General features: G+C 36.2%; 1 protein-coding gene across 1 annotated transcript in view; it reads left to right on the top strand.

Moving 5' to 3' along the window:
* Positions 1 to 2,415: 2,415 nt before the first annotated feature.
* Positions 2,416 to 14,212, top strand: part of Lip1 (Lipase 1) — a 35,729-nt gene continuing 23,932 nt past the window's right edge. The window contains exons 1-2 of the mRNA XM_073965430.1: positions 2,416 to 2,553; positions 12,075 to 12,255. Of these exons, the coding sequence (XP_073821531.1) occupies positions 2,416 to 2,553; positions 12,075 to 12,255 (319 nt within the window). The remainder of the gene's footprint in view (positions 2,554 to 12,074; positions 12,256 to 14,212) is intronic.

Here is a 14,212-nt window from a genome sequence, read left to right as displayed (position 1 = left end):
AGTGGGCGATATATCCCAAAATAAGATTCACTTCCATAATGGACTTTGTCGGTCCATTCCTCCTCTGCAACACTTTTGAACTTTAACCCTAATTCAAATGTCGAAGAAAGGCCACAAAATAATGAAAATACTAAAAATACATTCGATCTGACTGTAGATGAAAGTTTCAATTCACATAGGCTGAGGGTGTATCTCTGCCGACTGATACTTTTTTACTTGTTTTTATTTAATATTTTATGTTTTTATTTTAAATTTCATATTTTATATTTTTTATGTTATATTTTATAGTGTATATTCTATATTTTCTATTTAATTATTTTATATTTTATATTTCATATTTTATATTTTATTTTTATATTTCATATTTTATATTGTATACAATATATATTTTATATTTCACACTTTTACATTATACATTTTATATTTTATTTTTTTTTTTATACTCTATATTTTATAGTTGATATTGTATATTTTCTATTTTATTTCTTTTTAATTTTTTATATCTTATATTTTACTTTTATATTTTATTTTTTTATATTTTATATTATATTTTTATATCTTATATTTTAGTTTTAATTTTTTTATATTTATATTTTACTATTTATATTTTACTATTTTATATTTTACTTTTTTATTTTATATTTTATATTTTTTATTTAATATTTTACATTTTATAGTTTATATTTAATATTTAATTATTTATATTTAATACTTTAAATTTTTTATTATATTTTTTTTTATATTTTACATTTTATATTTAATACTTTATATTTGATATTTTTTATTTATTATTATTTTTTTATATTTTGTTTTATGTTTCATATTTTTTAGCCATTTCTATAACCGACATCAGACACTCCATAATTTTTTATCACTCCAAAATAATGTCATTATCAATTCTTCACGCATACTTAAAACGCATACAAACATTATTTATGATAACTAATTTCGATAAGTTTAACAACATTTATTGTTTATATTTACACATACATATGTACATACGCGTGCTGGAAGACCACCAAAAAATATGCTGCACTATTTTCTGAGAAATGTTTTCACATACCTATGAAAAATAAGGTTGATTTTTCATTAAATATTCGATTATATACAGTCGAATCCGGTTATAATGAACCAATAATCAATATAGATTAGCGAAGCTAACCAGAATTTGTATAGATATTACGATAACTTTTAGGTTCAGTAAACTGAACAATAAACATATTATGTTTACCATGTCGTGGTGATATTGGATAATAATGTTCAAAACAAATTTACACTTTTTCAATGTCAAATAAACTAATTTTAATTTCAAATCATCGAATAAATTTTTTGTGTGTTTTCACATCTCAATAATACCTACAACACCGAGCATTCGCACCCACCAAAACCCAAAGAAATGTTCAAATAAAAGACACCAAAAAATATGAAAATATATGCAAACATTTTGTAACTTTGGTAGGGTTCGACAGAGAAATGCATTCATTTAAGACTTGTTTTACTCAAATGACCAACGAAAACAGAAGCGGGTTGCATTATTTGGTAATTTGGTTAATGAGCGAGAGAAACAGTGGATCGACCAATGCCAGTGGATAACAATGAATAATCAAAATACTGTAAACCCGATCAATGTCCAGAGGTATACAAAATTTACATGGGCAACGAGACAGACGAACGAACAACAAAAAATCCACATTGGAATGGGTTAATTTAAATGTTTTGTTTATAACAATAACAACAAAAACAAAACAAAAAATCGACTCGTCGTCATACACTTTCGTTATCACCGACCGACACTTGGCCAATTACAAACGACAACAAAAACAATGACAATTCATTTCTTCTTTTTCTTCTTCTTGTGCTCTTTCTTCCGCCCAGCAATCAACTGTTTGGTCAATCATAGCACCTCGACGCATTACGCACCTCGAGGGACAGACACACCAACGACCCAACGTTGGCATTGAAGTACACAAACGACCCGCTCTGTTTTGACCAACGCCAAAATCAAAATCCAAAAAAAATCGTTAATTTTTTGGCCTTAACGTAATAACTTCAATGGTTTAGTCTGCATTCAGCTCTGTTAGCAGATTGACAAGCACCACACTAACCGAACACGGCGATCGATTGTAAAACAAATAAAAACACACAACAATAAAAAAAATTAAATAATTTCACTTTTGTATTAAATAATCGGGGTATCGTTGTTGCTCGTTACATTTGAAAAAATTTAAAAAGAAAAGTGGCAAAAAGTGCATTTCAAAATCCGCAACGAATTCAAATTGCAACAAATATTAAAATTGGAAAAAAATTAAAAATTATCTGAAAATATTTATTGAAATTTTGTCGCATAGATTTTTGTGGTAATCTCAAATGTTGTTGTTTAGAGAATGCAATCCGAAAACTTTGTTGTTGTTTTGTATGGTATTAAATGTTGTACTTACCTTAACAAATTGCCAATTTATCATTGACGAAGATGAGGATGACAGCAATGAGGATGAAACACCAGAGGAGAAAGCTGAAAGAAAAAGCATAGAAGAGGATTCTTATTTAACTGTGGTAAGTTGAGGAATTCAAAAGAAGTAAAATGGAACTAAAATAAAAATAACAAGTAAAATAGCGTTAATTTCGGCCGGGCCGAACTTTTTGTACCCTCCACCATAAAATATTGTGAACTAAAACGGAGTAATTATATTCTTTCCTGTCCACAATTTTAGGCGGAGATATTTTGTGACCACTGATACCTAAATAAGGTTAAAAAAGCATAAAAAATGTATTTAATCGGCTATATCAAAGTGAAAATCGGGAGGTACAGTTATATAGGGGGCTATACCTAAACATGGAGCTATGTTGAAGGTTTTAAATGGAGATATTTTGTGACCACTGAAAACCACAAACGTGAAATTACAGGTAGTTCGGTCAAAAAATGTAGTTAAAATCCATAAAATACCTAAAATCGGGAGGTACTGTTATATGGGGGCTATACCTAAACATGGGTCTATGTTGACAGTTTTTGGTGGAGATGTTTTGTGATTACTAGGAACCTCAACTGTCAAATTACAGGTATTTCGGTCATAAATTTTAGCTAATACCCTCAAAATACCGAAAATCGGGAGGTACAGTTATGTAGGGGGTTATACCTAAAAATGGACCTATGTTGACGGTTTTAAGTGGAGATATTTTTTGACCACTGGGAACCCCAAACGTGAAATTACAGGTAGTTCGATCAAAAATTTTAGCTAAAATCCTCAAAATACCGAAAATCGGGAGGTACCGCTATATGGGGGCTATACCAAAACATAGACCTATGTTGACGGTTTTTAGTGGATATACTTTGTGACCACTGAGAACCCCAAACCTTAAATTACAGATAGTTCGGTCAAAAAATGTACTTAAAATCCACAAAATACCGAAAATCAGGAGGTACCGTTTTATAGGGGCTCTACCAAAACATTGACCTATGTTGACAGTTTTTGGGGAGATGTTTTGTGATTACTAGAAAGCTCAACAGTCAACTTACAGGTAGTTCGGTCATAAATTTTAGCTAATACCCTCAAAATACCGAAAATCGTTATATGGGGGCTATACCAAAAAGTGTTCCGATATAGCCCATCTTCGAACTTTACCTGCCTATGGAAAAAAGATTGGTCATATCGATCCAATCCTTCCAGTACCTCCCCCTCAAAAATACAAAAAAATGGTACGCAGGATTATCTTGAACGGATCAACCGATTTGGTCGAAATTTTGGATCTCCGAATATGCTGTCCACATTTCGTTTAACTTCGAAAATATTCCATATCGGTCTTCTCCTTAGGGTACCTCCCCCACATAAGTTCAATATTTTTGTTTAAGTGCAGTCCAGGGTCCTTTGCACGTTTATACCGATGCTACTCCTTGAGGTCGTTTTTACAGCGATATTATGTTTGTTTTTGAAGAAAGCTCTAATTTATACGGTAACTAACTGAAATGACTGGTGGGCGCGATATCGGAAAGATATGACTCCCAAAATAAGATCCACTTCCAAATTGGACTTTCTCGACCCATTCCTTCAGGTACCTTCTCCGCAACACTTTTGAACTTTAATCCAAATATATATTTTTGTCGGCGAGTTTATACGTTCAAAAAGGGCCACAACATCTGAAACCCCTAATACAAATTTATAGTGGAAGAGTATTTTGATTGCGTAGCCGGTATTAGAGTCGATAATGTCAATAGATGAAAGTTTCGATTCTCGTGGGGCGTCGGCAAAGCTGATTGATGCTTTTTTATTTTTTCTTCATAAGATGGTTCCGGATATATCTCCAGTTCTAGGAATGTGGGTACTTCGGTTGGTTGTAACCACAATCCTACTGGAGTGAGTTGAGTAGGCTTGGTGGGGCAGTTGAAAAGGGGCAGTGTGTCATGCGGGCCTGTGACGCATGCTGAGCAAATTTTTTACACTCTTTTCCAACAGGAATTTAGATTGCTGCATCATCCCAAGCGTAGTTGAGCCAAAACTTCCCTGGTTTGTAGTGGCAGCTGACACTCCACATAGAAATTGGTGGAGGATTTTTTACGTGGACCGCATTCACACGATAGTTGTTTATGGAATCTGCGACTTCATCTGTGAGGGATACTCTCTTGCAACATTGGACTTCTCTTTCTAGATCATGAAGATTCCTCCTGACATTGGTGTGTGCTTAGGATGATTCTGACGGTAACACCCGGAGAAGTACTGCAACTACAAGCCATTGTGTTGCGGTATTCTAACCGACTTGCATATTTTTCCACCGCATCGCATCGACGTTTGCGTTATATGTATGTGGTCAGCAAGGTTTATTTATCTGCACCCAAAGTGCTGTCGGCTAGGGACTTGAGGATCTTGTTCCTACATATCAGCTTGTTACACATAGCTGTGTCAGGCGCGAACGACAAGAATATGCTGTCGAATGTGAGCTTTAGAATCTGGAGGTAGATGGTGGTCGGAATTCTGCTACCATCGACCGTGAAACTCAACTCAGTGTTCACCTCTGCCGCCCATGTGGCGAATAGATTGGCCGTAGATTTAGTGGCGGATATTTGCATATACCTCACGTGAAAAAAGATGGGACGATCAGTAAAATAGCTTTCACCAATGACATCAGGGGAGGTATCTCGTTCCTGAGCTCTATGTACGACTGGCATCCACACATATAATTTGCTATCCAACGTAACCGGAGGTTGTATTTCTTCACCGTATCAAAGGCTTTTGATAAGTCGAACGCCACAAACACTGTCCTATCGCACTGCTTGCTCTGGTTGAGCCCTCGACCAATATGTGGGGAGATGGCGTGCAGTGCTGTTGACGTGCTGCTTACGCAACCCATGCTGAGAAATAATACGTCAATAGTCCTTGCTACGGGCTCAAAAGCGATTCACCTTTATTGACATCCCTGCCTTACTTCAGTATCGGTATCACACACCACGTCCATTTTCCAGACTTTGAGAACGATTTGGGTGGCTAGTGACAGATTGAAAAGTTTGGTGATTTAATCGACTCCAGGCATCCAACTATTTCTGCACGAACATTGGAGATTACACACAGGGCTCAACGTGTTTTTTGATTTAGCGTTCCTGATGACATTCACAACAGCATCCATTATAAATTGTGGTGGTTTCTCAGCGACAGGCAAGATTTAATTTGACGTAGTACTCTTTTCTTCGCTCTGGATGTCATTGCAGTTTTCGTCGACAATTCACTTATTTCAGCTCCAATGTTTCAACTCTTCAAAAAATTTAGCCACTTGTTCCGTTTATGCTCACCGACAAACCTGTTCTGCAAGGTGCTCTTGAAGAACTTTGAAGGTGCTTACACCTGTGAAGTTTTTTGCGGATTCTGAAACCACAATGATCATAGATAAGAAAAATCAAAAAAAAAAAAATCGCCGGAGCGCTTTTTAAATAAATAGCGATTCAAGTTGAAATGGTTTTTTAGATTTTCACGATATTGCTTGGAAACCACAAATCCTGTCGAAATCCTATCGAAATTCTCTGCAAGATTGACCTTTATGATAATTTCGTAGGTTTTACCGTTATTGAGATATAGAAGTTCAAATTGGGACAAAGCATTGACTGTATCGCTACCTTATAAATTAAAATGCCGAATTGAATCGCGATTTATTTAAAAAGCGCTCCGGTGATTTTTTTGTTTTCTGATTTTTCTCATCTATGATCATTGTAGTTTCAAAATCCGCAAAAACTTCCCAGGTGTAAGCACCTTCCATTTAAAGTTGCTTCAAGAGCACGTTTTCTGGGTTTCTTGATGTTGACACGACGAAGTTCATCACGCTCATTTGATAATCCCGTCTCCTCTGCTGGGAAATTAGGCGAGTGAGATGATGTCTCAGAACGTGCTTTCTGCTATCCGAACATCCGAAGGGTTGGGCAGATCTCTGAAGCAGTGATTAGTGAACCCTCTGAAACTAGGTCGATTGGCCACCCATGATAGATGAAATTGCGGCGTTTAGAGGGTATGCAATGGGGCGGTCAGCTAATGGCGACAATTAAGGGGAAATGGTCTGACCCAAGAGCAAAAATGGGTTTGCCAGCTGAAGTCGAGCTATCAATCTGCTCAGCTAGCACTATACCCCTGTGATCGTTTCCTAGGACCGAATGCCACAACTCATGATGAGCATTAAAATTAAAGTCCCCCAAGAACAGACGTTTATGGCATTCCAAAAGTTGGCTAATGTTGGGTCTATAACGTGGAGTACAGTTATTTATCGCTGTGATGTATACATTAAGCAACACTTCCTCGGCAGTTCCACAACTAACAGCTATATTCCATGTATGGGTCATTAGAGCGAGGCTCAAACGGTTTTTGGTGGGATCCTTCGTCAGGACGTTTTAACCATCACAACGTTATAAGCTGCAGTTGTTGCTAAGCTTATTCTCCCTAATTATGAAATCCCCTATATCCTCCATCTTATCTCGTAGTCTATTGCATTTAAGGTGTCGTTAGCTACGGCAAACATCAGGTTGTCTTTTAACAACTTCATTGAAGGGTTGTTTTGTAGATTTGCGTGCTTTGCGTCCTCCGTCCAGAAACGTTCTCGCTTGGAGGAAGATGAGCGATCGTTGATTTATGAGATTTTGGCTTTTTCCAAATCCTCAATAATGTTTGTGTATTTGAGCTTTCCGCCTCATCCCGTTCGTGCTCTGTACCGTAAGCAGCATTCTTGCCGAAAATAAAGTTTGCCTATAGGTGCAGGACCTTTCGAAAGTCGGACGGACTCCTCCTTTTTCTTTTGATTGGCATTTATGGATTTTCTATTTAGCGTCGTTGCTGAAATGATTCAGAGGTATTTTCAGTCCTGACTACAATTAGTTGGCTGGCTACCAGCTTCTAGAGGCTACGAGTTAGTACTAGGAAGAGTTCAAGACTGAAACCAATGAACGTACGCAGTGAGTCACAACTTCTCGGCCATTCAGATCCTCGGCAAAACTCTTTCAACACAATTTTAAAAGTGCGTATAAGTCGTTCGTTGCCGAAGAAAAAGTCGACCATTTGCTTCGAAGTCCTTCTTCCATGAATAACATTCGTTGGATTTGGCTCGCCTTCGAAGATCCCCATGGATCTTGGAAATGTTAACACGCTTATCTTTTTTGGAAAATGTATGTCGCTGCCTGTAGAGATGTAAAAACTGATCTAATAACTGCTAAAAAAATGTAGCGGCTTTACTCTAGTTCAGTAAAAACTTTCCGATTTTCTTGAAATTTTTTGCAGTGGTAGATATTGTTGCGCTGATCACGGGAATACAACATTTTCTTGGGGGACGGACCCGGTTATTTGACCCGAAAGTCCGGATACCCGGTACCCGCTAGACCCGGTTCTGCCGAACCGATCGGGTATCGTTGGAAAGCTCGGTTCAGAAGTTATAGCAAAAATATCGATTTTTGGACCCGGGTTTTTCCATAAAACCCTCAAAAAGTCGAAAAGAGGGCCATTATGGGTGCTCAACTAATTCATACCATGTTATAGCTCATACTTTAACCTTTCCAAAATGGTGCTATTTGTTGTTATATCTTCTTTGGATCCAGAGATAATGACCTTATAATCTTCACATCCCGGTTCTAATGGGTCCATTTCTTTAGAAAATGCTTAAGTTTTGAAATTAATTTTATAAAAACGTTACTTTGATACTTAGAAAAAGTCTCGAATTTAGAAAAACTTTGGATCGCGTAGCCGGTGTGGACATACCCCAGAGAGAGAAAATCTTAAGGCAGAAGAATTATCACTGGATGCATCTCTGGATCCAAAGAAGATATTACAACATATAGCACCATTTTGGAAAGGTTAAATTATGAGCTATAACATGGTATGAATTAGTTGAGCACACATAATGGGCCTCTTTTCGACTTTTTGAGGGTTTTATGAAAAAACCCGGGTCCAAAAATCGATATTTTTGCTATAACTTCTAAACCGATAAAAATAACCCAGTCATGTCACCACTTGTTGTATAGGTATTTTCATAAGCTTTCCAACGATACTTTGTAAAAATCAGTTCATCAGTACTGGGTCTCGCGGGTACCGGGTACCCGGATATTCGGGTCAAATAACCAGGTAACCGGGTCAGTCCCCCAAGAAAATTTTATATTCCCGTAATCAACGCAAAAATAACTACCTCTGGAAAAATTAAAAAAAAAATCTGAGAGTTTTTACTAAACTAGAGTTGTTCCAATGCACGATGGGGCCAATGACAGGTTTTCGAGGCAACAAATCACTGGGGCAAGCTAGACCTTCCAAATTTTTTAAAGATGTTTATAATGGGCTTAGAAACTAATATGCCAAATTTGGTTCATATCGGTTCATATATACATATAGCTGCCGTACATATGTTCGCCCGATTTCAAGCAATTGATGGACCAAACACGCAAATTCTGCCCAATTTTTATGCGATTTGGAAAATACCACGGAATTAGGACTGCAAATAAGTTTGCCAAGTTATATTGAAATCGGTTCAGATTTTGATATTGCTCCCATATACATTTTCGCCCGATTTTAGGTATTTGGTGCACCAATCCCGTTATGTATGTCCAATCTTGATGAAATTTGAAATGTGTGACGGATTTTCGTCTAGAAACATTTTTGGCAAATCATATTGAAATCGGTTCAGAATTGGATATAGCTCCCATATACATGTTCGCCCGATTTCAGGAAAATGATTGACAAAGCATGCAAATTCCATCAAATTACAATAAAATTTGGAAAATGTTACGGAATTCGGACTACAAATAAGTTTGTCAAGTTATATTGAAATCGGATCAGATATAGAAATAGCTCCCCTATATACATATGTTCAAATTTCATGGTTTTGTCTGTGCTTTGTTATAAGTTAATAAAAAAAGGTTCCAAATTTAGTAAAAATCGGCTAAGATTCCGCCACAAAAGCCACAGTTTGCGATATCTTTGAAATTATATATTATTATTATATACGACTATTAAATTTTTCCGAAATCCAATTGGTAACATTAATGGGTTTCCGATTATTCGCCAACCAAAACATAAAAATGTCCATATTTTTAAGTATTACGACATCTGAAATCAGATTTTTATGAAAAGGCGCAGATAGGCGCAGCTAATTTTTTCACAAAATGATAGTACACATTAATACCTTTCACCACATATATATAATATCCTAGATCTCAAAAGTTATACTCCAGAGAACACATGGATAACAAAGCAAAATACTCCAAAAAAGACATAACATCTTAACTCAAAAATACATTTACCACACATAACATTTTTATTATTTGTTAACACTATCTTATTTTACATACCCATTGAAGAGCTTTCCATGTTTTAAAAATGTTGAAATATTCTTTTTGGCGCCTAAAATGCTTTCACTACTTATTTATAATGAATGTCGGAAAATGATGCATAAGAAAATATGTCACCATTGCCAGATCAGTATGTCGCTATGTGATGTTACCAGATTGATTTATTTTTTTATTTTTAGTGATTCAGAGTGTTGGCAATCGAAATCCGTTATTATTTTTTTCAAATTGTTCACTTCAAAAATTGACTTTTTGCCTCGAAAACCTGCTATTGGCCCCATCGTGCAATGTAGCGAACCGAGTGCCTTTTTCACGACTCCGTTTGGATTGCATCCGGATGCTAGTAAATTGTGAGGAATTGGAGTGCTTTTTTCACGACTCCGTTGAACTGCATCCGGATATTGCTAAAATGTGACAAGTGGATGTGATTTTTAGGATTGCATCCAAATGCAGTTAAAATGTGAGGAATGGAGTGCCTTTTTCACGACTCCGTTTGAACTGCATCAAAACATGCCGTGAAAGAACTAGTCCACATTGCACTACTTCCAATTTATTTTGCTGGGCATTTATAAGTCTTCACAAATTTTAATAGCAAAACTATTTTAAGAGTATAATTATACACTGGCTAGGTGAACTTGTTCTTGGTGCAGGGAATCAGGACTTCTCGTTGTATTACAGCTCTCGGGGTTGGGCGTAGGCGATAATGTCCAACTTTCGGCGCTGTCTCAGAAGGGTTGGAGCTTCGTCGGTATCCACGAGTGCAATTCGATGTTCTGCGTTTCGGAGAGTTATGGGATTTCTAGTTGATGTTAATTTACGTGTCGATAGCTTTTTGTATCTTCCTCTGTCTCAGTCCACGTCAGGAGAAATTTGACGAATTTTTATATATTGTAGTCGACAGCCCCGTAGACACAAGGACTTGCGGGAAAATTTAAGGAATTTTGGTATATTATAGTCGATGGTCACGTCGACTCAAAGACTCGCGTGAAAATTTAAGGAATTTCGGTATATTATAGTTAATGCTCACGTCGACTCAAAGACTCGCGGGAAAAATTTAATAAATGTTGTATATATTATAGACGAGTCGCGTCGACTCAAAGACTCCGGAAGAATTTAACAACTTTTGATATGTTATAGTCGATGGTCTCAGCAACTGAACTACTCGTGGGCAAATTTAACAAACCTTAATATATTATAATCGATGGTCACGTCGACTCAAAGACTCGCGGGAGAATTTGTTAACTTTTGATATGTTGTAGTCGATGGTCTCGTCGACTCAAAGACTCGCGGGAAAAATTTAACAAGTTTTGCCAAGTTATCCAGACACTTTCACTCACTCACTAGGTCAGCTCACCTCCTGCTGTGGCTGTAGCTCCGTCTGTGCCGTGAATACTTGTAACTCGGTTCACTGCTGGTTACGACTGATCGCCACTCTAATTTCTCAGTCTCTTTGTTTCATCGATATTGCCTTCCAAGGTTCTCCAATACCATTCCGGACGTTGCATCACTGCTACTGTGGGAGTAGTAGCAGTGATGCAACGTCGGGAAGATCTTTCGTGGTAACGGTCTTTCGGATAACGGAACCTTGTTTATAGTTCTCATGCCTATATGATGACACGTTTTTCCGATATAGGGAAGTTGTTGACAATGTATATAATCGGTCGAACCCAAGTTATGTGTTTTGGGCTCAATTGTACCTATAAAATCCCTCATACTGGCTAAGCAATAATGAAACATTATATGTAAAGGTGGACATGGCTTTAATAATAAAAAAATTTAAAAATATGAATTCAAAACAAAGGAAACTAACCATTTGTTTAGTCGAAAATTATCGACGATTTTCGTCCCCACAGCCACCATTTTACCTTTAAATATACAGCATTTTTCTTATTTCGCCTACCCCTACATTAAATCGCAATGTTCCGGATATGCTGGCATTCATTTCATAATGAAGGTTACTTTTCTTACACATCTATATTTGAATATGGCTGAAACAATTACAAAAGTAACGAATTCAGCACTTTGGTTTCTCTGCAATTATGTTCGTAAGTAAATATTCAACAAATGGATCGCCATACAAACACAATTGAGTCTGAAACAGTCAACAAATATCCATCAGTGCTGCAGCAGATATTTCATATTCAAATTTTTTATTATTATTTTTTTTTTTTTTTGATACTTTTTTAAATATTTTCCTTTTCTTTTATTTTTCATTTTCATATTTCCTGAAACACTGCCAACTTCACAACTCATCTTCCGTTTGCCTCTGTCTTCATCCAACAAGGATAAATTAATTGCTAAATATGGATATCCGGCTGAAGTGCATCAAGTTACCACCGAAGATGGTTATATACTGACAATGCATCGTATACGCGGCAAACAGGGTGCCCAGCCATTCTTCTTGCAGCATGGCCTTGTTGACAGTTCAGCGGGTTACGTTTTAATGGGTCCCAATGTCAGTCTGGGTAAGTACTTTAACTCCTTCTTAGGTGGCGTCATCGTCTGTCTGTTTTTTATTACAACTCCTTTGCATTTATTGGCTTAATTTAATGGTTATTTTGAAGAAAAATTGTAAAGTATGCAACCCAGTGAACACAATTTCCACAAACCTCTGATATAATTTGAAGAAGAAGAAGAAGATTTTATTTTTCCAAATCCCTTCAAATGTTTTCCTGGTTTCAGTAGTTTACATTAAATATACATATGTACATATACATGTCTGTATATCTCAACGCCACTTAAACCGTGTCTGTGTTTGAATAACTGCCTGCCGAAGCATCACATTTGCTAACAACACCATCACAACAGATCTGGCCACAACAGCAGTCTCATCAACTCATCGATTGCTACATACCTAGAGATAGTCGACGAGACGATACTCTGAAATTGAAGTATCATGAAGTTTAACTCTGTTGTCTGTCTGTCGGTATGTGCGTTCGTGCCGTTCTTTCGTTCGTTGGTTCATTCATTCAGAATCATTTTATAATTTGATGTTGAGTAATTCCTAAGATAAACATAGATTAATTACTTCCACGCATAATAGAAGAGAATGTGGATGGATGGATGAATGAATGAAACACGGCTGACTACCCGAAATGGTTGATGGTGCGGTAAGGACAACACCGGCTTTGCTGCTGTTTGCTGATGTCTGCAACAAATTGCAAGGATTAATATTCTCTATAGTTGGAAGGCGTGTAGTTTATGGCTTTCAATTAAACGAAAAGTAGTTGTTATAGTTGTGGGTGGTTGTGTCGAAAATAGCATTTGTGTCAAATGTGGCCGTTAAGGACAGGTTGCTAGTTGGGTACTATTATTATTAAAATCTTTAATTTGTATCTATCAATATTTCAGAGAAAATGTACTTTTCCGAAACAATGAATGTGAAATCACCGCTATATATTTACAATCTACACAAAGTATTGTTGTTTAGTGTTACACCTATTAGTAGTTCTGTGCACAAGTGGGTATATAGTGATTTCAAACAAAAGCTATGTGCAGTGCGGAAAATCCGTGAATGTGCCTCAATAAATTTTTAGCAATGAAATTTAATTACAAATAATAGGAATCTTCTTCATTTATAAGTAAGGGGGAATAAGTTGTATTTTTTGCGGGATGCGTTATTTTCTCAAATTTCAGCAGAAATATTAGTGAAATTTGACGGAGAATTTTTTTTTCAATTAAGTGGAGTAATCTATTGAAAAAGTTCAAATATATTTAGCCTATGAGCGAAAAAATAACAGCAGGAGTTCAAGGTGTCACCGAGGTAGCTAGGTGTTGGACGATACCCCAAAGACCAAAGGGAGGAAACAGACGTCCCATTCTTTGCAAGGTTTTATGGTCGTGGGTAAGGTCGGAGTCTGGGAAAAAATCGACTTCCATTAATAAAATTAATTATTAAATTACGGACATTGTATTTTTATATATCATCCATCATATGGAGAACACCCTATACAATAAAGCTGTGTTCCAGAACTAAAAAGTTTTTAAAATTTTTACGACTTTTACACATTATACACGAAAACCTGTTCCCGTACACAAAAAAGTTGTAAAATGTTCACTTCTCTTTAAACAAAAACAAGTAAGAAAAGTCTATAGTCGGACGGAGCCGACAATGGGATACCCTATACCACTATCCCTGGACAATAGCTCTCCACGGAACTTCTTTTCAATGATTGTGAAAATTTAATTACCAAATATCAGAGATGTAATGTTTAATACTTATGACCAAAACCAAAAAGTTATCTAGCATGACAAAGACATTTTTGTAGCAGGAAAGGGAAATTTAGTTCACACAAACTAAAATGTAATTAAACCCACTTATGTAGTACTTAAACAACGGAAGTTGTTTAACCACTATGTTATTGAAATTTTTACCAATTTCACACAAAAGTTTCAGTCCATTTAACCCGCTTACTCGTAGTA

The sequence above is a fragment of the Musca autumnalis genome, unplaced genomic scaffold (genome assembly GCF_047663935.1).
Source record: "Musca autumnalis isolate F117 unplaced genomic scaffold, ASM4766393v1 scaffold_2, whole genome shotgun sequence".
Classification (NCBI taxonomy): Eukaryota; Metazoa; Arthropoda; class Insecta; order Diptera; family Muscidae; genus Musca; species Musca autumnalis.
Note: the sequence above shows the minus strand (reverse complement) of the source record. Positions and strands in the feature narration are given on the sequence as shown.